This window comes from Gavia stellata, chromosome 1 (genome assembly GCF_030936135.1).
Source record: "Gavia stellata isolate bGavSte3 chromosome 1, bGavSte3.hap2, whole genome shotgun sequence".
Taxonomy (NCBI): Eukaryota; Metazoa; Chordata; class Aves; order Gaviiformes; family Gaviidae; genus Gavia; species Gavia stellata.
In genome coordinates, this window is record NC_082594.1 from 65400034 (window position 1) to 65418476 (window position 18443).

The window sequence follows — 18443 nt, forward strand, 5'->3', positions numbered from 1 at the left end:
GTGCCTTAAGAGTTGAATGTAAACTAGAGAGGGATACCAGTGTGATAAAACCTTTTCACTTTATCGATTTTAACATTAAAAAAAAAAAAGGTGCATTAGTTTTTCTGGTGATGTTTTAAGTTTGTTTCATTCTGAGGAAAAGTCCATTCTCATCTCAGCTTCATTCTGTCACTTTTGAAGTCACAGGTTTTGTTTGATTGCAGTCCATTTGGAAGAATATTTGACAGATTCTACTTACCAAGTCAGTTAACAGAAAGTATTAAGAGGTCAGGATCACTACCAGGAACTCTGAAAATATGAAGTCAAGACATTTGGTTATTATTATACTTTGGGGGGGGATTGTCATAACACATAGTAATGTGATTGAGATCAAAACATTCTACAACTGCTTTGAAGATTTGGATATATCTAAACGCAGGTTGTAAAATGATTGTGTTGATACCTGTGGTATCTTTACAAGGCTGGATAAGGTTGACCCTGAGTGCTTTTGTCATGTCTGTGTGAGAAATCTCAGAAAATAGAGTCAAGCAATAGCTTTTTCTCCTTTGGGGCTCTTTCTCACAGGATGTGAGAGGCTCTGCATAAGAAAAATGACCCCATTTGTATAATGCACTTGGGTTCATTATTAAAGAGGTGGTTGTTGTCTCTGGTGCCCGTAGTGTGGTGACAACACTCCTGCCCAATGCCTAGTGAAACAGAAGATCTCATACCTAAATGAGAGTCTTTGGCGTCCCAAGTAGCAACTGTGGAATACATTTTGGGTTTTGACATCATTATTATGATATGAAAAATACGATACAGTAAATACGGCATTTTTTCCTAAATGCATACTTCAGTAGGTCATTCACACTCTCCCTACCTTGAAGGTAGAATATAGAGCAAGTAAAGACTGTGGTATCTGCATATTTAGAGCAGTTTCTTGCTATGAACCTGTGACACCAGTGCTTCTCCTGGCTGATGGGTTGCTGTTCTTGTTGCTGTGTTGTTAATACTCAGATGAAGCCTACCAGGTTCACTTCTGGTGTCTAAATTAACTTATTCAATGGCTGAAAAGGAAAACTTGATTTGAATAGTATTCAATCCCTCTCTCATTAGGGTCTTTCTTTTTCTTTTTCTTTCATTTTCTTCCCCATCATTTAATCAGATTGTAGCAGGAAAATAGCTATTGTCTACCCAGCATTTGCAGATGAAACACTATATAAGGATCTTTCAACAGCCTGGTAGGTGAAAATGATAATTTTGTCTTCTAAAATTTTGGGGCACATTTTAATAGACTAATCTTAATTTACTAAATATATCTCTTTTGGTCTCTAATTACATCCAGCCAACTTCATGCCACTGAGGTTTGCTCTACCTGGTTGAGGTGCTTGGTGAGAGACCCATGAGCTGATAATGGGATCGATGAGCTTTCTTGAATAAGTTGTTATTTCCAGTTCTGTTCATGGGGCTGAAAAATGCTGCCTCAAGCCTTTGGGCTTCTGGAAATTTGGAGTTAATTTACAAAAATGATGTTTTAAGCATTGACAAATACAGCTACTCTTGGAATATAGAATTAGTTTAATTTTATGCTCAAAACATTTTTGCACTATTTGGTTTTGCCTTTAATTCCTTTCATCTAACCTTTCCAGAATAATCTCTCTCCCTATCTTATTTACCCAGTTTCCAGTAATGACCTCACCCAAGGTTTACCACAATAGCTAATAATTAGCTTTCTGATAAAACTACTTAAATTCTAGAGCTATGCATTATGTCCCATCTTTCGCTCTTTTGATGTACTGTATAACATGACAGGATTTAAATGTCAGCAGGTCTAACATTTGATTCACATTAATATAATTACCTGCAGTGCTTGGACAAACAAAATCAAAACTCTTTCATCCTCAGATCAGAGACTTTTTCCCATCTTTGAAGATAAGACTCTAGGTTGGCTTTTGAAACTGCCCGCTTAAAATGGCTTTGTCTGAGTTTACGTAACAGACTTTTGCAACAGTACATTTTAATGCATCTGGAGTTGCCTCAGTCACACAAAGTGTGCACAGATAATGAGGAGAATTTGAAAAATACGCTTTTCAGCGAGGAGCCGTATAGTTGATCAGGTGATGGCAGTCTTGCTTGTGTCCCATGTCCTTGTCTAGCAAGAGATACCACTGATTGGCATTTTGTGATGTCCAAGCCACATCTCTGATTACTGAGGTGGTTCCAGCTCTGCCTGAAACACATGAAGAGCTGCAGTACCGCTGCCTCCTGTCTGCGCTGTCATTCATGCTTATCTACTATTTCCGTAGCTCCTGGTTACACCCATGCTGACTTCACATTTTCTTGTTTCAATGTAGAATATGACAAGGCTGCACCTTATCACCATTGTTCCTTTCCCTCCTCTAGAAAGCAATGACAGTAACTGTCGTTCATCCTGAATGAGGAAAGCTGCTGTGTTTAGAGCTTTCTGTGATAATTTAAAGCTATTGCCTTGGTGGCTTTTGATCATTTGGTGAAAACCAGTCTTTCAAAAAATGCAATGTATAGCAAAATTTTCTTTGTTCTGAGGGCTGGAGAAGGGAGTTGCATTTCAGGTCCTAACTGTCAAGTGTCCTCCCAGTCTGGATAGTTACCAGCCTAGAATAGACTTTCAAGCAGATGGCACCTGTCAAATACCTGTTACAGATTCCTTTGGAAGATGTTTAAAAACTGTGGGTCATCTTAGAACAGTAGCCACCATTTTTTTTTCAGGCTCTTTGTTGTTTTTGGAAAGGTTATTACATGAAGCTTCCACCAGGATGAAGTTATACAGAACTGTGGTTTATGTCAATTTTTATTGTGTGATAGTGAACTACGGAACAGTCCTGAAGAGCAAAAAGCTTGACTTAAAGTTTTTATTTTCTTTATTAGCTTTTCAAAACTAAAAGGTATTGTAAGAGGTGGTGAGGTTGTGCCTTAAGAGGCAACAATGAGACTGTGCAGTACTGAATCCAGTGATCACTGCTATAAGCACCATAACCAAACCAGTGCTGTTCTTGTATGCAAAAATAATTGAAGTGGAAATAATTGACAAGAAGAATTTTTTTCAGGGTGTATTCATTTTAATTTGGCAGAAGTTATGTAAAGCTACCAATAATTCACAAAGAAAATTTGTCCTCACCATTTCAGAGACTCAGTGCTGTTTAATTTGAAGAATCTTTGTAGATTTTGCCATAGAAAGTACTTTCCTCAAATGTTCTGGAGGCAGAGAAAAGAGCAAAAAGATAAACATGCAAGAAGCTGAACACCATACCTCTGCCCTGTCTACATGGGGTGTCAAGGAAGGCAAATGGTAAAGCTGTTGTGTCTGTCTTCCCATGAGACCGCAGTCTTCTCAGCCTCCATTGAGCGAAGCTTTGTGTCTCTCTTCTACCTCTCACTAAGGAAAGTTGATGAAGTAAACATTGCTGGGGTCCTCTTTCATAGTGTGTTCCCCTGTGAGACTTTCTGTATGCTTGCTTATTTGTTTAGATCTGCTGTGACTAATGAACAATGTGTAAAGTTGATTGAATGGTTGTTGACATTAGCTTTAGACTCTTCCTTACCTACTAAACTTCACAGGAATGAGATGAGTTCTAGAAGCTCCTTCAGTTTTCCTTATTAATGATTCAGTTGTCTTGCAGTTGTTACTTATGTGTTTATCCTGTGATAGTTCTTTTCTGTGTGCAGCCAGAGCTTTATCGGTTGCTTTCTAGACAAGCTAAGACTTTGAGGAAGCTTTTGGGGTTTGGAGAGGTGTTGTTTGGTTGCTTGATTGAACAACAGTGAGCTGTCATAATGTAGATTTTCATCAGAATGGTATCTGATAATGTGTCATAACACATATGGTTAGGTGGAAGTTAAGTAGCTGTTTGAAGATCTGTTTATTCCCTGCAAATCTACAACTGTGGTCTGTCACCAGAATCTTTAATTGCACACATCTGCCCAATGGTACTGTAGTTCACTCTCCATGTTTACAGGTGTTACTGCTTAGATTCAGCTTCCCAAATTACTCCTGCTGTGTTTGTCCATGGTTCAGTTTGTGTTTTCAAATTACGGGAAAGCCAGACTGTTTCCCAATCTCTTGCCCTATCACCTTCCAAAAAAGCTTGCTTTATTTTGGGAAATCCCTGACTTCTAGTTAATCAAAGTCTCTCTCAAAAGTTTTTACCCTCTTTTCAGAAGCTCAAATGCTGTTTTCTCATGGCCTTGCAAGAAGTTTTCTCACCCCTCTTTATATTAATCTTAGCTGTGTGCTTTAGAGTAGGTGTGTTGCATTTGTGATTCCTGTTCTGGAAAAAATCCAAGTCACTTATCATATAACTCTGCATCTCTAAAGACAATACTGATTCTTTCTTACTTGATCCCTTTCTGTCAAAGCCTGAAGATTGCATCTCTTTGATCAAAGGGATGTCTTCTTCATACCTTGTACCTTTCTAGATACTTTAAAAAAAAAAATACAGTGCTAATATCAATTGTGTATGCATGTCTTGGGCAGTGGAGGCGATAATTGAATGGAGATGTTTGAAATCAGGTTAGTAATCAGGCAGAGAAATTGGTGTGAAGGGCCAAAGGAAGTTAACAACGTTATTTGTATGAGTGTAGTACACAGTGAACAGCTGAGGACCTGACTTGCTTTCTGTGCTGGTACCTCCAAAGTATTTTGGGATTTTTCTGTTTCTGATCCACAGGCAAACATTGGCTTTTTCTGTAGTAATAAACTACACATTACCAAGGAATATTTATTCCCAGGTACCCGAACATGATTATTTGTACTGTCAAATCATCCAAATGATCCTTAGCAAAGTTTTTGGCCCGTGCCAACTAGCTTCTCCCAACAACAACTTCTACTGCTGAGGACTCACCACGGTCCAGGGACTGCCTGATAGGCAGCTCGAGCGTTACCCGCTCTGAAGCCTGAGGGCATAGAGGCCAGCTGGCCTCAGTGTCAGGGTATTCTTCTGAGCATGTTTAAATGTTGTGTATAGAATGTAGCTGTTAAGCGCTAGAAGAGTGTCTTTGTGCTAAACTCCATGGTCAGGAATATTCAAGGTGACACCCCTTCCTGAAGAAAGTTACATGTTGATCATTTGTACCCTATCAGCTTTAAAATGCTACTACTTTGATGTCTGTGTGTGGCAATAAACTGTAAGATGACACGATAGCCCTTCCACCCTCAGAGAAGCTGTAGACACAGGATATTTGTAAGGTTTCCTTAGCTGCATAACCACAGCCTTTCTGAACATTAGGTATCTTAGGTGAAGTTGGTGTGGTGCTTCTCTGAGGCAGTATTTGTTCTGCTTTCTTTATGAAGAGTCAAAATCCATCAGTTATTTTTCAGCATGTCTTTATAGCTGATTTTGCAATGTAATAGTCATTATCACCATTTTAAATCTCTTGGCCCTTCGTATGCCTTGGGTTACTTCTTGATGTGAAGTTGCAAAGGCGTTATGTGAACGTAATATTTGTAAAATGCTTTGAAGATTAAAAGCTCTACAGTAGGTTTTTATTACTACCAGAGGCAAAGTGAGCAGGAGTGGCTTAATGTTGGACTGCTCATTTCCCAAGAGATGGCCTTGTTTTGAAGAGTGCACGTTATCAGTTGGGTTGGAGACAAAATTATCTTATTTCAATCCTGAATATAAATAAATTGGCAAACTTCCTGCCTCGAGATTATTTGCATGAGATATTTGTAAAAGAGCAGAGCAGTTATGGTACTGTCTTGGCTCTGTTCTTAGCTTATGTTTGATGGAACATTTATTTAACGTACTTGGCTTCTACTGTCCAAAGATGTTTTGAATCCAATCCATTCAAAGATCCTTATATGTATATCAGTGTTCTTATATGATATATAGATATATATGAGGTATTTATTTGAGAAATATATATATTGCTAGAGATATATATTTTAGAGATAAAATCAGTTTCAGCATGTAAATAAAAAAGTGGTCTGCATTCAGAAATGGTGACATTTTATTAGAATTTGGTTCACAGACAGTTTTTCATGTGTTCAACCTACCACATATAAAAGAACTGGCTTTTTTTAAATAGTGCTTTAAATACTTCTTGAATAATTTTTATTTCCAGCCTGTACCTACATCACAAACTGATGTACAGGAAAAAAGATATGTGAGCTGTTTGGCAGTTCTCAAGCTACTACTGTTTCCTTGTGATTTAGAAGAGAAGGGAGGGAGCTGCATCGTTCAAATGGAAATTCAGCTTCAGCTCACTAAGCAGGGGACTGCTTCAGGGACTCCGATGTCCTCCCGTGGTTCGTTGTCTCCCTTGCCCTTGCAGCAGGTCATCGCTTCCACCCAGCAGCCTTGTTTTGACAGAGCTGTTTTGCGGTGTCAGCACAGGGCGCCTTTGGGGAGCCAGCGCTGCTGCAGCCGGGGATTTCTGAAGCAGCTATTGTCAGTGGAGGGGCCGCTGGGCCGCAGCCAGGCACGAGGCACTGCATCCCTGCGGCCTTGAGCGGGCTGCCTCACTCGGTGCAGCTGCAAAAGCTTTGGGCTCCTGCCTGGCACTTGCAGAAATCGTTGTGGAATTTGCTGATTCCGCCAGACACAAGCTAAACGCTTGTTCCCAAGTGGTGTGTCCCATCAGTACAGCTGTTGGTTATGAAAAACATACAAGGGCTTTAATCTGTAATAATAGAGCTTTGTTGAGGTATTGCAAGCTCAAAATATTCTGAGTAATACAATCATATGGTACCTCCTTGCTTAGCCTATAGGGAGCTTTTTTCCCCCCATGCTTAAGTTAAATGTATATTTATTGTCATCGCTTATGTCAGAGGTAGGGAGGGAGAGAGGCTGAATTTTCCCTCCATACTGTCAGTAAGGATTAACTGGCATTGTTCGTCAGTGCTTTCAAAATACTCTGACCTATTTACACAACCAGACTGATCAGAATAAAATAAACAGTTCTGGTCAGTGACTGAATGCTGTATTGTGGCAGCTATATTTGACAGTGGCAGCTATATTTGGCAGTGGGTTTTCTCATCATTTTTCCAATGTAGGCAAAACCTGAACGCTACAGAAATCTTAAGCATTACACGCGGTAATGCTTACTGAATAGCTTGATTCTCCTGTTGCCTTTTGGGGAAAGGGGGCAGTTTGGCCGTAATTCAATTGGAACAAATGCTTATGAAGCAACTGACAAAAAAGCGTATGAGTAGATTTATCATTTTGCCATGCAGGGTAATAAATAATTGCATCATTTCCAGCAAGCCACAGTATATACTTGTGAGATGGTGGATTTCTCTCCAAGGTGTAATCTTTGCAAAGAGGCATTAAATAGGGAATTGTGACAGACTGTAAGAATTGTTGGTTTCCTGATTGAGTTTTATTTTCTTATTTTGTAACAACCATAGTGGATACATGCAATTATCTCCTCATTTTTATGTGGTATCCCCTAAGGAATGAATCGAGAGAAATGTTTCATTTTAACTATTTGGACAACCATTCCATATTTCCTGGTCACAGATTTTTGGTAGTTTGGAGGATAAAACTGCCTGAGACTCCAGATAGGAAATATTTCTTTCTATCTTGCATCTGGAACTCAGATTCTGAGAATACTAAAATGAAGCCTTTTTAAACTTGTCTTTTTTTCCCCAATTCCTTTTAGTGATAGTCCCAATGCTGTCCATGAGGTGGAAAAGTGGTTGCCACGACTGCACTCAGTTGTCATAGGACCTGGCTTAGGTAGAGATGAAGTTCTACTTGAAAACGCTAAGGTAATATGTATGCTGATATTTTATTCTGTGTCTTTATGTTGAATTTTATTAACCCATTTCTTATCTTTTACATGATTACACAAATATTTTTGGTTAGGTTTACCGAATAACAAATTTAATAAAATATTGTCGACTGAAAATTACAGCTGTTACTCATGGTCTTCATTATTAAACTGAAAGCATCACACTGAATTTTAGGCACCCATGTGGTTGTTTTGATTTGCTTTTGTTTTGATTGTGAAAGTTGCTAATTAAGAAATAAATGTTGGCAACTCTAGATAAAGGGGTCTGTGTCTTCTTAGGTGCAAAGCACCTGTACTGTAAGAACATAAATATGAATTTGAGTTCCTAATTTTCGGAACCGTATTTGACAGCTTGTGCCAGGAGAGGTACCAAAGAACAGGGACTGTGTCCTCTTGCAATAATTATAAAGTGTTGCCGATTTCTACTCTGGATAAAGAGGTAATCCTATTTTCTGTCAAGCCTTAGTGGAGAGCTGAAAACAGGTACTTAGATAGTTCTGTACTCTGAATAATATGTACTTAACACAGTCTTCCAGATGATGTCTTGTATTACTGTCAACATATCTTTGTACATTCAAAGTATATCTTTCAGTCTAATGTCAATCTAATTTTGTACAATTTAAAAATTTTGTTTACTGAGAAGTATTACTGAATTAATCAGTGGTACTAACAAGTGGAATTAATATAATTTACAGAAATGTTGACAGTTACATAGTGGAATTGCAAAATGGGGAAGGCAATAGCCTGGAGACCACACTATCCAAGTAGTTTAGAATACCTTGAGAGCTATGAAGGTTGGTTTTGCTAGGCGTTTGTTAGAGAAAGTTGCTATTGGAGCTCCTCACTTCTTTAATTCTCCTTTTTCCAAAAAATGTTTGGTTTATGTGACATAGAAGTGCAAAACTAATAAAGAGCTTGAATTCAGAAAGAAAGGAAGAAGACATTTATTATAGCTGATGAAGAAATCAAATTCTATTCTGCATGAAAAATTTCAACAGAGGTTTTATTCTTTTTTGAAAACTTTTTTTTCCAGAATTCTTTTTACAGAAAAAAATTTTGGGCAATGATTTTTTCCTTGTTTTTTTTTTAGAAAAATTTCAGGTTTTTTTTCTGGAGGAAAACAACTTTAAACAAAAGAAAATAAGAATTCGTTTAGAATATCTATGATATCTAACATAAGCTTCTTTTATATCAGAATTCCATCTGGGTTTTATAAATATCTGTCAATGTGCTTATCTGTATTACAGAAGTATCTGGAAGATTCCTTGACTGTATTTTTTTTTTTTAATCATTGCTAAAAATAATTTTGCTTTCTTAGTAAATTACAAGCATATTTTTACTTCAGCCTGGCCGTCCTGTGTGAGCTAGCTTAAAGTTAAAGAAACAAACCCAGCAAATTAAGACAAGGTATTTGGAAGTTAGTTAGGCTAAACTCTCAGGCCACGTTCATATGAGCTGTGGATCTGACCTTATTAATTTCAAGTCACATTAAAGCTCAAGTTCTTTGTCTTCACTGTAATTATGTAACTGTTCATTAGTTACCCAGTGTTGTTTTTTTAATCCAGCTACCATAATCTTCTGATTTCTTTGTTCGGCCAAAAGCTTTAATAAGTGGCTGTAATTGGGCACAAGTGAACCCTGGTTGCCTGCTTGAGGAAGACCGGTGCTTCTCTGTGCTGAGGAAAGGCTGAGTGTCCCTCTTGCTTCAGCAGTGAATTTTAAGCTTTGTATCACTCTTCACCTTCAAGAAAGAAAGCAAGTGATGATAGCGTTGCTATTTTAAACTTTTATAGGAGGCTGGCTTGGTATACCATTTTCTGTTTTCCCTTTAAGCTAACCGCAGCATGCTGTCATATGAATACATGGCTGAGATGTAGATTAGTGTCTGCTTTCTGGTCAGGGTTTTGTATCAGAGTGGCAGTGAGGATGGGAGAGAGCTTCCCCTCTTCCTCCTCCTGCCCCATTAAAGTGCTGAGGCGTAGTGGTCTGTCACCTCTCTAATGCTGTTCTTATGTCAGTTTTTATCAGTATTGTGCCAGCAAATTGCCAACGATTGTGCTTGTCCAAACAGTCATGTGTTTGCACTGCTGCTCTCTTCTGAGCATTGAGAGATTAAGGTACTAATGCAGTAACCTGCAATTTCTGGTATACAGCCCATGGACACCGTTTTATTATGGAATAGCCCAAGTACTGGTTGACTAGATGGTGCATCTTCTCTCTCCAGACCAGAATGCTTTGCTTCCTCGGCATCTTTACTATATCACCTGCCTCCCTCATGCTTAATGCCTGCAGTGTATGCACTGCGACATTTCAGGTCCTTTTAACAGCCTGATGGAAAAGCAGCACTTTGTGATCGGTTTCCTTTAATTTTTTTTTTTTTATTATTATTTTTTCTTGAGAGTGTAGTGATACTCTTTGAATACATGCTTATTGGCTTCCTGTGATTGTCTGGTTTTGGTTGTAATTCCATTTACAAGTCCTGTTACCAGAAGCCACCCTACAAATTATATCCCTCTCTCATATGCCACTTCTGTGAGTCTGTGCCAAAACCCTCACATGCTGTTCCACAGTTGCCTGGGTGAGGGCTGATACTCTGTCAGAGCTTTCTAGACATGGATTTGCAGGACCAGGAGCTGCAGCTTCAGAAAAATCTCCTAAAGAAAGCATTTGTTGTGTCCTAATAGCTGTGCAGCTGCATCCCATGCAGATGTGGCAATCCTGGTCTTGGCCTAGTTAGACCCTCCAACTCCGGAGCAAATAAGCAGTCCAAGCTATTTCTTTTCAAGAGGAAGGAACAAAAACACGTTCCTGCTCCACATCTCAGCTCTGAATTGTGCTGATCACAGAATCACAGAATCACTAAGGTTGGAAAAGACCTGTAAGATCATCAAGTCCAACCATCAACCAACAAAAACCACCATGCCCATTAAACCATGTCCCACAATGCCTCGTCCACACGTTCCTTGAACACCTCCAGGGATGGTGACTCCACCACCTCCCTGGGCAGTTTATTCCAGTGTCTCACCGCTCTCTCAGTAAAGAAATTTTTCCTACTATCCAGCCTAAACCTCCCCTGGTGCAACTTGAGGCCATTTCCTCTTGTCCTGTCACTTGTCACTTGGGAGAAGAGGCCAACACCCACCTCTCTGCAACCCCCTTTCAGGTAATTGTAGAGAGCGATGAGGTCTCCCCTCAGCCTCCTCTCTCTGCTCCCCATTCTACTTCAAACTTCCAAAATGGTGTTACCACAGCTGGTGTGGAACTTGGCCACCACAGCCAGCTTCCTTGTAGGCAACATCAGGCCATCTGTTTTTCCCTTTCAGTGTCCGTGACTGATGCTGGCCAGAGACGACAGTACCGTTACCTCCCCGAGTTCACCTCGGTATGCTGCTGCTGGTGGTTTAAACTCCATTGAGAAAGAGTTTAGCTGCCACGTGGAAGCAAGGCCAAGGCCCCTACAAGTGTACTCTGTCAGTGCTTAGAAGCAGCGTATTTCCAAAGCTATTGGATGTTTTCCTTTTTTGAAACAGCAGCAATATTATATCCCTATCATATCTACCCACCACAGCATTCTTCATTCAGCCGTTCCAGGGATGTTTGTGTTTCTGTCTTGCTCTGATCTGATTTTTCTTGTAGCCTGAGGCTTGGAAGTAGCAGAATTCCTGCCTGTACCAAGAGCTGTTCTCAGGTTTGTGAGAGAACCAAGTTGCTCTCCTGCAGGATGATGAGTGCAGCTCCCAAGAGGACTTTGGAAAGAATATTATATTCCTTGCATAGCCCTCTGGGAGAGGGGACGATGCTGCCTAACGCTCCAGGATGTTTTGCATTCTGCTGCTGCCCAGCAGTTAGGCAGTTACAGGCTTAGCTGTGTCCTGTATCAGTTTGCAGCCTCTTGGCATCTCCTTTCTCCTCCTACTCCTTCTGGCATGAATGTGATGTTCCTGTGAAATTTTCTGCTTCTGAGTTTGGTGAATCTTTATTGGGTACGTTACTGGTTTTGTGGTCAAATGGACTGATACAGAATTGTTGGTGGAATAGTAGTTACTACTGGGATCAGGTAGAGAAAAGCCCTATCCTTAACTGAAGTAAGATTTTGACGTGAGAATCATCACTGCGTTCCTTGCCTCTCTCCCTGAAGTGGTAGCACCAAATCCTGGACTCTGCCACTCCAGTCTTGCCATGTTTTGTCTCACAGCAGCAAAGTTAGATTGGTGTTTTCAGCAGAGTGTGCTTGCTTCCCTCCTGTGAAAGGTAATGATTAATAGCAGGGATGGCTCTGTGTAACTCAGATTACATGGTAAAATCACCTGGGTTCTCAAACTGCATGCTTATTCCTCTTGTTCAGTTCTCAGTCTTTGTTTTAGCACCAAGAAGATGTCCTGAATAACAGCCTGGGTTCTTCTTTTTTTTTGGCTGAGACCCTGCCTAGCTGCCATTTCTGCCCACTGCTGTTGCTGTTTCTCTCCCCCCAAACCCCTCACCCTGCAATGCTACCCTCAGCCAGTCATTTGCCCTTAAAGATCTCTGCTATCTGTTGGGATATGAATTTCAGAAATCTCATTTTCAACCCCTAGTGACATCATCTTAAGGTTGTGTGGAAATGTCTTGGCTGTAGTTAACATTGAGTGTGCCCAGAGAGAGCCCATTTGAAGTTTTCTCTTTCAGATGGATTCTCAGATCCACCTCAACTGAGGTATCAGCCTTTCTATGTCTGTTTTTGGTTAGTTGGATTAACTTCCCCCCTTCAAGCCTCATGCCTTCAGGATTTAGGCAACACTTCACAGCCTTAATAAACTGTGAGAACAGAACCAGGTGCGTCAGTACACTATCTGCACTAGTTTTTGAAGCTCAAAAGGACTACAGAATACAGAGCCACGTTTTGTTGTCATAGCAGTCCGTTAAAGCTAAATCTGCCACTATGGGCTTTGAGGAGCATTTTCCTCCTGCTACCTGAGCAGCCCCCCAGGTTCCGTTTGTACCAAGTATAAGACACCTGAGAAGCATCCCAGGCTAATGCTGCAGTTGACAGGTTAGTAGTCTTGTCTGTGGTACCTACCACCATGTATGAATATGAACAACAGAGTGTGTTACTGTTTGGAATCACTGCTTAAGTCGACTCAAGTTAGTAGAAAAATTATATACCAGAACCTTAATTCTTCAATATGTGTCACATGTGCATTTGCTTCCTACCTTGTTTATGTCCTTTGGAAAGTTCTCTGGAGATTACTACTATGGCGATTCGGCAGTTCATGGGTAACTGAAGTAGCAGCGAGGACATGCCACTTTCTGTTCTCAGCCTTAAGTTAGGAGGAGGTGAGGTGGATGGGATCTTGTGCCTGGGATACTGCAGAGGCAAAAAGCAGAGGGCATGTACGCGCATGTGCTGTGAGAATGTGTGTGTAAACTGTATTTCCCTCAGTCCTCACCCAGCCGCCAAGATTGATGCATATACCACAAGTAGTATCCAGTGAAAAACTACTTTCTTACTAGCCAAGCTTCATTGCTTTCAAGCGGCCCGATGAGAGTCAGCATTTGTGGACATCTTCACCTGAGATGAGGCAGTTGCTGGAATAGGCTGCAGTTCTTTCTCTGTGATGGTGGTACTGGTGTGGATAAAGCTTGGGAACACCAGCTGTAGGTGGAGAGATTCTCTTGGTTACGCGAAGAACTACTGCTGCATGTGCTAAGAACTATTAGTATTCTGTGGCTTCCTCACAAATGTCTTGATTAGAAAAACAGTGTTTGAAAATATGCTAACAGGACCTTAAATACAGGTTTATGCAGCTTGCAAGCAGAACTTATTTTCTAATATATGTAATGGATCTTGATGAAAGTCATTCACAGTGAAGTGGGATGTTTATTTGTGTTTTGTGTGCAGGCTTATATTGTTGTTTAACTTGATTTTGATACTTAAAAGCATTTGTAAGCAAAACACTGGAATTGGATACCTTTTCAACTCTTTCTGAGCACCATTCAGCTAGAAACCCTAAAAAGAAATTGGCAGTGATAAATTCCAGAGTTCATTTTATGTTTATTTGTTTCATTTTAAGACAAGATGCCAACAGCTGACCAGATCTTAAGCCAAATCTAACATTAACATAATCAACCATATATTGGAAACCTTGTAGAGTTTACTTTGTGAGTGCAAATGTTCAGTGGATGAGACAGCCCGAGAGATGTAGTGCCTTTATTTATTCTGATTTAGATTTTTTTACTTTGGATTGAAGTGAACAGGATTATTGCTTAAACTGGATTTGGATGTGTTTAGCAATGGAAGTGTATAAATACAGCTTCTCAAGTGGTGTCTGATTGATCATTAATTTGGGGGCGGATAGCTAAAAAAGAGTGCTGGGTTTTTTTGCATAACTGGGACAGTATTTCAGAGGCTTTTGCTTTGTTTTCTTGTGTTAGTTATGTTCAGGCATTACTTTTGAATATGTCACTTCTTTAAGAATTTAGCATACAACTGAGGCAGATATTAAGAAACTGTTAGCTGCAGTTTTGCTCCAAGTTTGATAGCAAGTGATCTACTTTGAATTCAAAGAGGGAACCTACAAGTGTATAATTCTCATCTTTTTTAAATTTTATTTTATGTAGAGTACAACAGTTTTGGTTAGCTGCCATCTACAGCATCTTCAGCTTTTTTAGTTGTAACAACAGCTTTTAACATTTCCCAGAGCACTTAATGAGCTTGATGATGTAGTGGGGTACTCTTTTAGAGTCCTTATCACCCTCTGCCTGGCTTAAATGAAGAATTTTCCTGTGCACCTGAAAATCTGTTTTGGAAAACAGGGCCTAGCATGTGGTACTACAGTTAAAAGACAGAAGACTTGGTTAAATTGAATGGAGCATAAACCATGAGATAAAGAAGCTATTTGTTTCAAAGAAAGGGTATTCATCTCTGTTATGTGACTCTTTATTCAGGTAGTATGAGTGGTGGTCAGTAGTTAATCATTTCTTATGTGAGGTTTGAGAGTTTAGTGGAGTGATTAATGAGCTAGTGATAGTTATGCATACAGGAATATATAAAGTAAAACTGAGGTAATTAGGCTAGTTAAAGATGATTTATATCAATTTTGTCCACAAAGTGAGATTTTGATTGACGTTGCTGAGTTTTGGAAGGAGGATGAGGTCTTGGATCAGTTTGTGGGAACTAATGAAAGCAGGTTTCAGAGTTAACTGCATGTTTCCACCAGTGGGTAAATAAAAAAAAGCAAAACCAGTTACTGAAAATATGGCTGTAATGTGAAGAATCTCAAGCAGCGGAACTCCACTTTTGACGTTTTTCAATACTTCTGTATCAAATACATTCTATTTAGGGAAGCTTCTCCCCCCCAGCTCCCACCAACCCTAACTGTAGCCTTGAGCATAGCCTGGGCTTGGGATATTTGCCTGCCTCTAGCTGTGCAAGATTACAAACTTCTGCTTGCCAAGCCCATTTTCCAAGCATCTCTGCCACAGAACTGCATCCTGACCTCTATGCAGCTGAGTCCCTGCTAACTCTGCATTTATCCAGGCTTGAAGCAAGGAATGCAGAAATGCTTCCTAAGGTTTTCAGTGCCTATTTGTAGGAATTGGTTTGCAGGGTGTTGGGGTCGAACTGGTTTCTTCCTCCGAGGCACCTTGGGGAGGAGGGTGTGCAGAAATGCTTCCAGCTGCAGCATGTACAGGCAAATCTCTGGCTATTCCTTCCCTTTTATCTCTCTGTTCCAGACAAAACCATGGATTCAGGATTGCTGGATGAGAGCAGTATCCATGTGGAAAATCCAAGCAATTATAGGTGGCATTTCAACAGCAGTTTCTGATCCTAGCTTTCAGTAGAGGGTTCTTTGTAAAAGGGGCTGCCTCTCCTTTTTGATTATTTAAGGTTGCATGAGACCTAACCAGTGCCAGGTTATGCACATTTTCATGTCTCTACCAAACCAGAAGCTAATCACTCTTGCTGCCTTGAGTCTGGCAACTCCAGCTTAGTCAGCCAGGAGCCCCGGTCAGTCCAGTGTTGTCAAATCAGTAGCACAGACTGGAGCAGTGGAGCTAAAACTGCACTATCGGTCACCTTAATGTAACCAGCATTCCAGAAGGTAGTATTTGAGCTTTTGGAGAACAGGCCTTTCAACCTCTCCTGGGCTGTGGGCAGGCCTTTGATTACCCTGCCGGAGGAGTACAGCATAGGATAGCGTTGACTTGCTCTGCAGGCCTCAGCTGACTGGAGTTTTAGATGTGTGAACGCAGGCATGGTGTTTCCCTGGCAAGGCACATACTGCCCAGATGCCAAGGAGGTCTGGTGGTTACCTGTTTGGACAAGCGAGACTATTACTCTTGTCTTAGAAATCCAGTTGTTAACAAGCTGTAGGGGTGCAAACTCTTTGTTTAAAGAACCTCACCTGCTTAACAGCTCTCCTAAGATATTTTAACTTTACTTTGCAACATCTAGCAGAAGATTTAATTACATACTTGGCATTTGCAGGTTGCAGTAGAATGCACTTTTCATGGGCCGAAGGCAATGTTATACTGCTTCCTAAAATGTTGGATGTCATCATGGTCGCTGCTGTCCATTATTATGGCATGCTGAAGCTTCAACTTCTTTTTGAGCACATGGGTAAAGAATTTTGCCAAAAGTAGGCCAAGACATGACTCTTGAAGGGACCTAGGAAATGCAGTGTTTGTTGCAGGTGTCAGTAAAGGAAAACTGCCTGCAGTAGCCTTCCTTTGCAAGGTAGAAAGATGACAATGGGATGCATCCTTAGTGAAAATTAATTACTGTTGTGGAATAGATGTTGCTATTGATATATGCTGCTATTGTGGTTTTCTGTTTATTTCATTAAAATTCCATCTTTTATTAAAACCACTGGCTCTAATTTCCTGATTCTTCCCTTAGCAAACTCCAAATGCCAAAGTTATTGTGTACGTAAACCAGTTCATCAGGAAAAACACTGGTGATACAACTAATAATATATTAAAAGTCATTGTAGGCATGCTGCTGCCAATCCACATCTAATTAAAAAAGCTGAAAAGTATATCTAAGTCAGGTGTGGGCAAAACTGTACAAATTGTCTTTTCTGAGGAGCCGTGGAGAACCAGCTTGTATGCTGTTGTATGCAGGCAGAGTAAATAGGATATGTGTGTTATTGCTGGCTCGTGGACTTGGGTGGAGAAGTCCAGACTGACTGCAGAGTTTTGCAAGAGGCTGTGGGTGCTCGCTGTGAGTGCACCACTTGCTATCTGCTCCTGGTGCCTCAGGGTGGCTGCTCTGTGAAGACATCCATGGCTGATTAGATATCCTTTGATTGTACTTAGGACCTCCATAGCAATTTATTCCTCCCTCACATGTTCCCCCCGTTCCCCTCCTAGCTCGCACTGGCTCAGCTCGGCCCATTCCCTTTTTCCATAATAGTTGTGGAAGTGTGCAAGAGTCCTGGATGTCCGTGTTAGTGCAGTCCAGGTCAATCTTGTGTTTCATAGCACAGCTGCAGGCTATCGAATGAATAAATTGTATCATGCTTCTCTGCATCGCTTTCTTTCAGCAGTAGCCTGTCCATTCGTTCCTTCAAGCTTCTTCCTCTTGCGGTCCTTTCCAGCCTGAATGATTCTGATTTCATGTGTGTGTGTTGATCTGGTTTCTGTGTGTTGGGGGTTTTGTGGGTTTTTTTTTGTTTGTTTGTTTGGTTTGGTGTTTTTTTTCCCCCCAAAATACTGGAATTCGGTTTTCGGAATCTATTTTAAAATTCCCATGTGAAAGCTGGGACAGAGAACATAGATTTCTACTAAAATGAATGCATTGCATTTCAAGGAATAGCTTCCATGATGATAAAAGAATTAATTAAAACACATAAATTCTTCACCCTTACTTTGTAAATTTTCCTAATTACAGTAAAGGGTTACCTTTACCCAGATAGAGCACTGGTTTCCACTGTGACACAACTTCTTTTCCAGTTCTTAACTGAGTAGGTTGCTTGCATACAAGTCATGGATACCCAGTCAGAGAACAAAGATTTTTTCAGGAAATTGTGTATTTCAAGAGTAGAGTGGGAGTAGATTCAGGTTAATTTTACCCCCTCTGGTTCTCAGCCCCTCAACCACCTCCACCAAAACCTGCAATTACTGAAATATTATTTTGGGCGTTCCTAAATGTCAAGTATTTGGTGCTGCTAGTAAATGATAACTGTGTGGGAGGTTGTCCCATACAGCACCTTCATGGGATGCGTGAATCGCAGGTCATTTCCTCTTTGGCTTAATTAGGGTGGAAACTTGAACTTTGGTCTTCAGTTATTAGGAGAGGAAATTCTTCCTACAGATTTGTTCTAGCGTGAGTCCTGCAGTCTTGTAATACAGTTCATCATCACTGATTTTAATCACAGCAGGCTGGAATCTGTTTCCCTTTTCTCATCCGAATGTTGTGGGCTGTAGAATCACCATTTCAGAGACCCACCAAGTATTTAGCCAACTGATACGAAGCAGAATGTCTCTAGCAAGAGACTGCCCAAACCCCCATTATTAGGACTCTCTACATGAAAGGTAGGAGACTGAAATTTGGGACTGGCTGTGAATATCTCAGAGGAAGGATCCGAATGTCAGTCTTTGATGCCTTAGCTAACCAGTGTGGCTGTAGGTCATGAGGTTGGATGGCAGCCGTGTGTCACTCTCTTCCTCCTCATTGTCCGCTCTGCTTTGTGACTAGTGCCAAGGTTGCC

The 18443-nt window shown here is 40.5% G+C and overlaps 1 protein-coding gene across 2 annotated transcripts in view; it reads left to right on the plus strand.

Annotated features, from left to right (window-relative positions):
* The window catches only part of NAXD (NAD(P)HX dehydratase), a 50828-nt gene that overhangs the window by 14190 nt on the left and 18195 nt on the right, over window positions 1–18443 (plus strand). For both annotated transcript variants that reach the window (XM_059821873.1, XM_059821881.1), the window contains exon 6: window positions 7621–7729. In XM_059821873.1, coding sequence (XP_059677856.1) covers window positions 7621–7729 — 109 coding nt within the window. The remainder of the gene's footprint in view (window positions 1–7620; window positions 7730–18443) is intronic.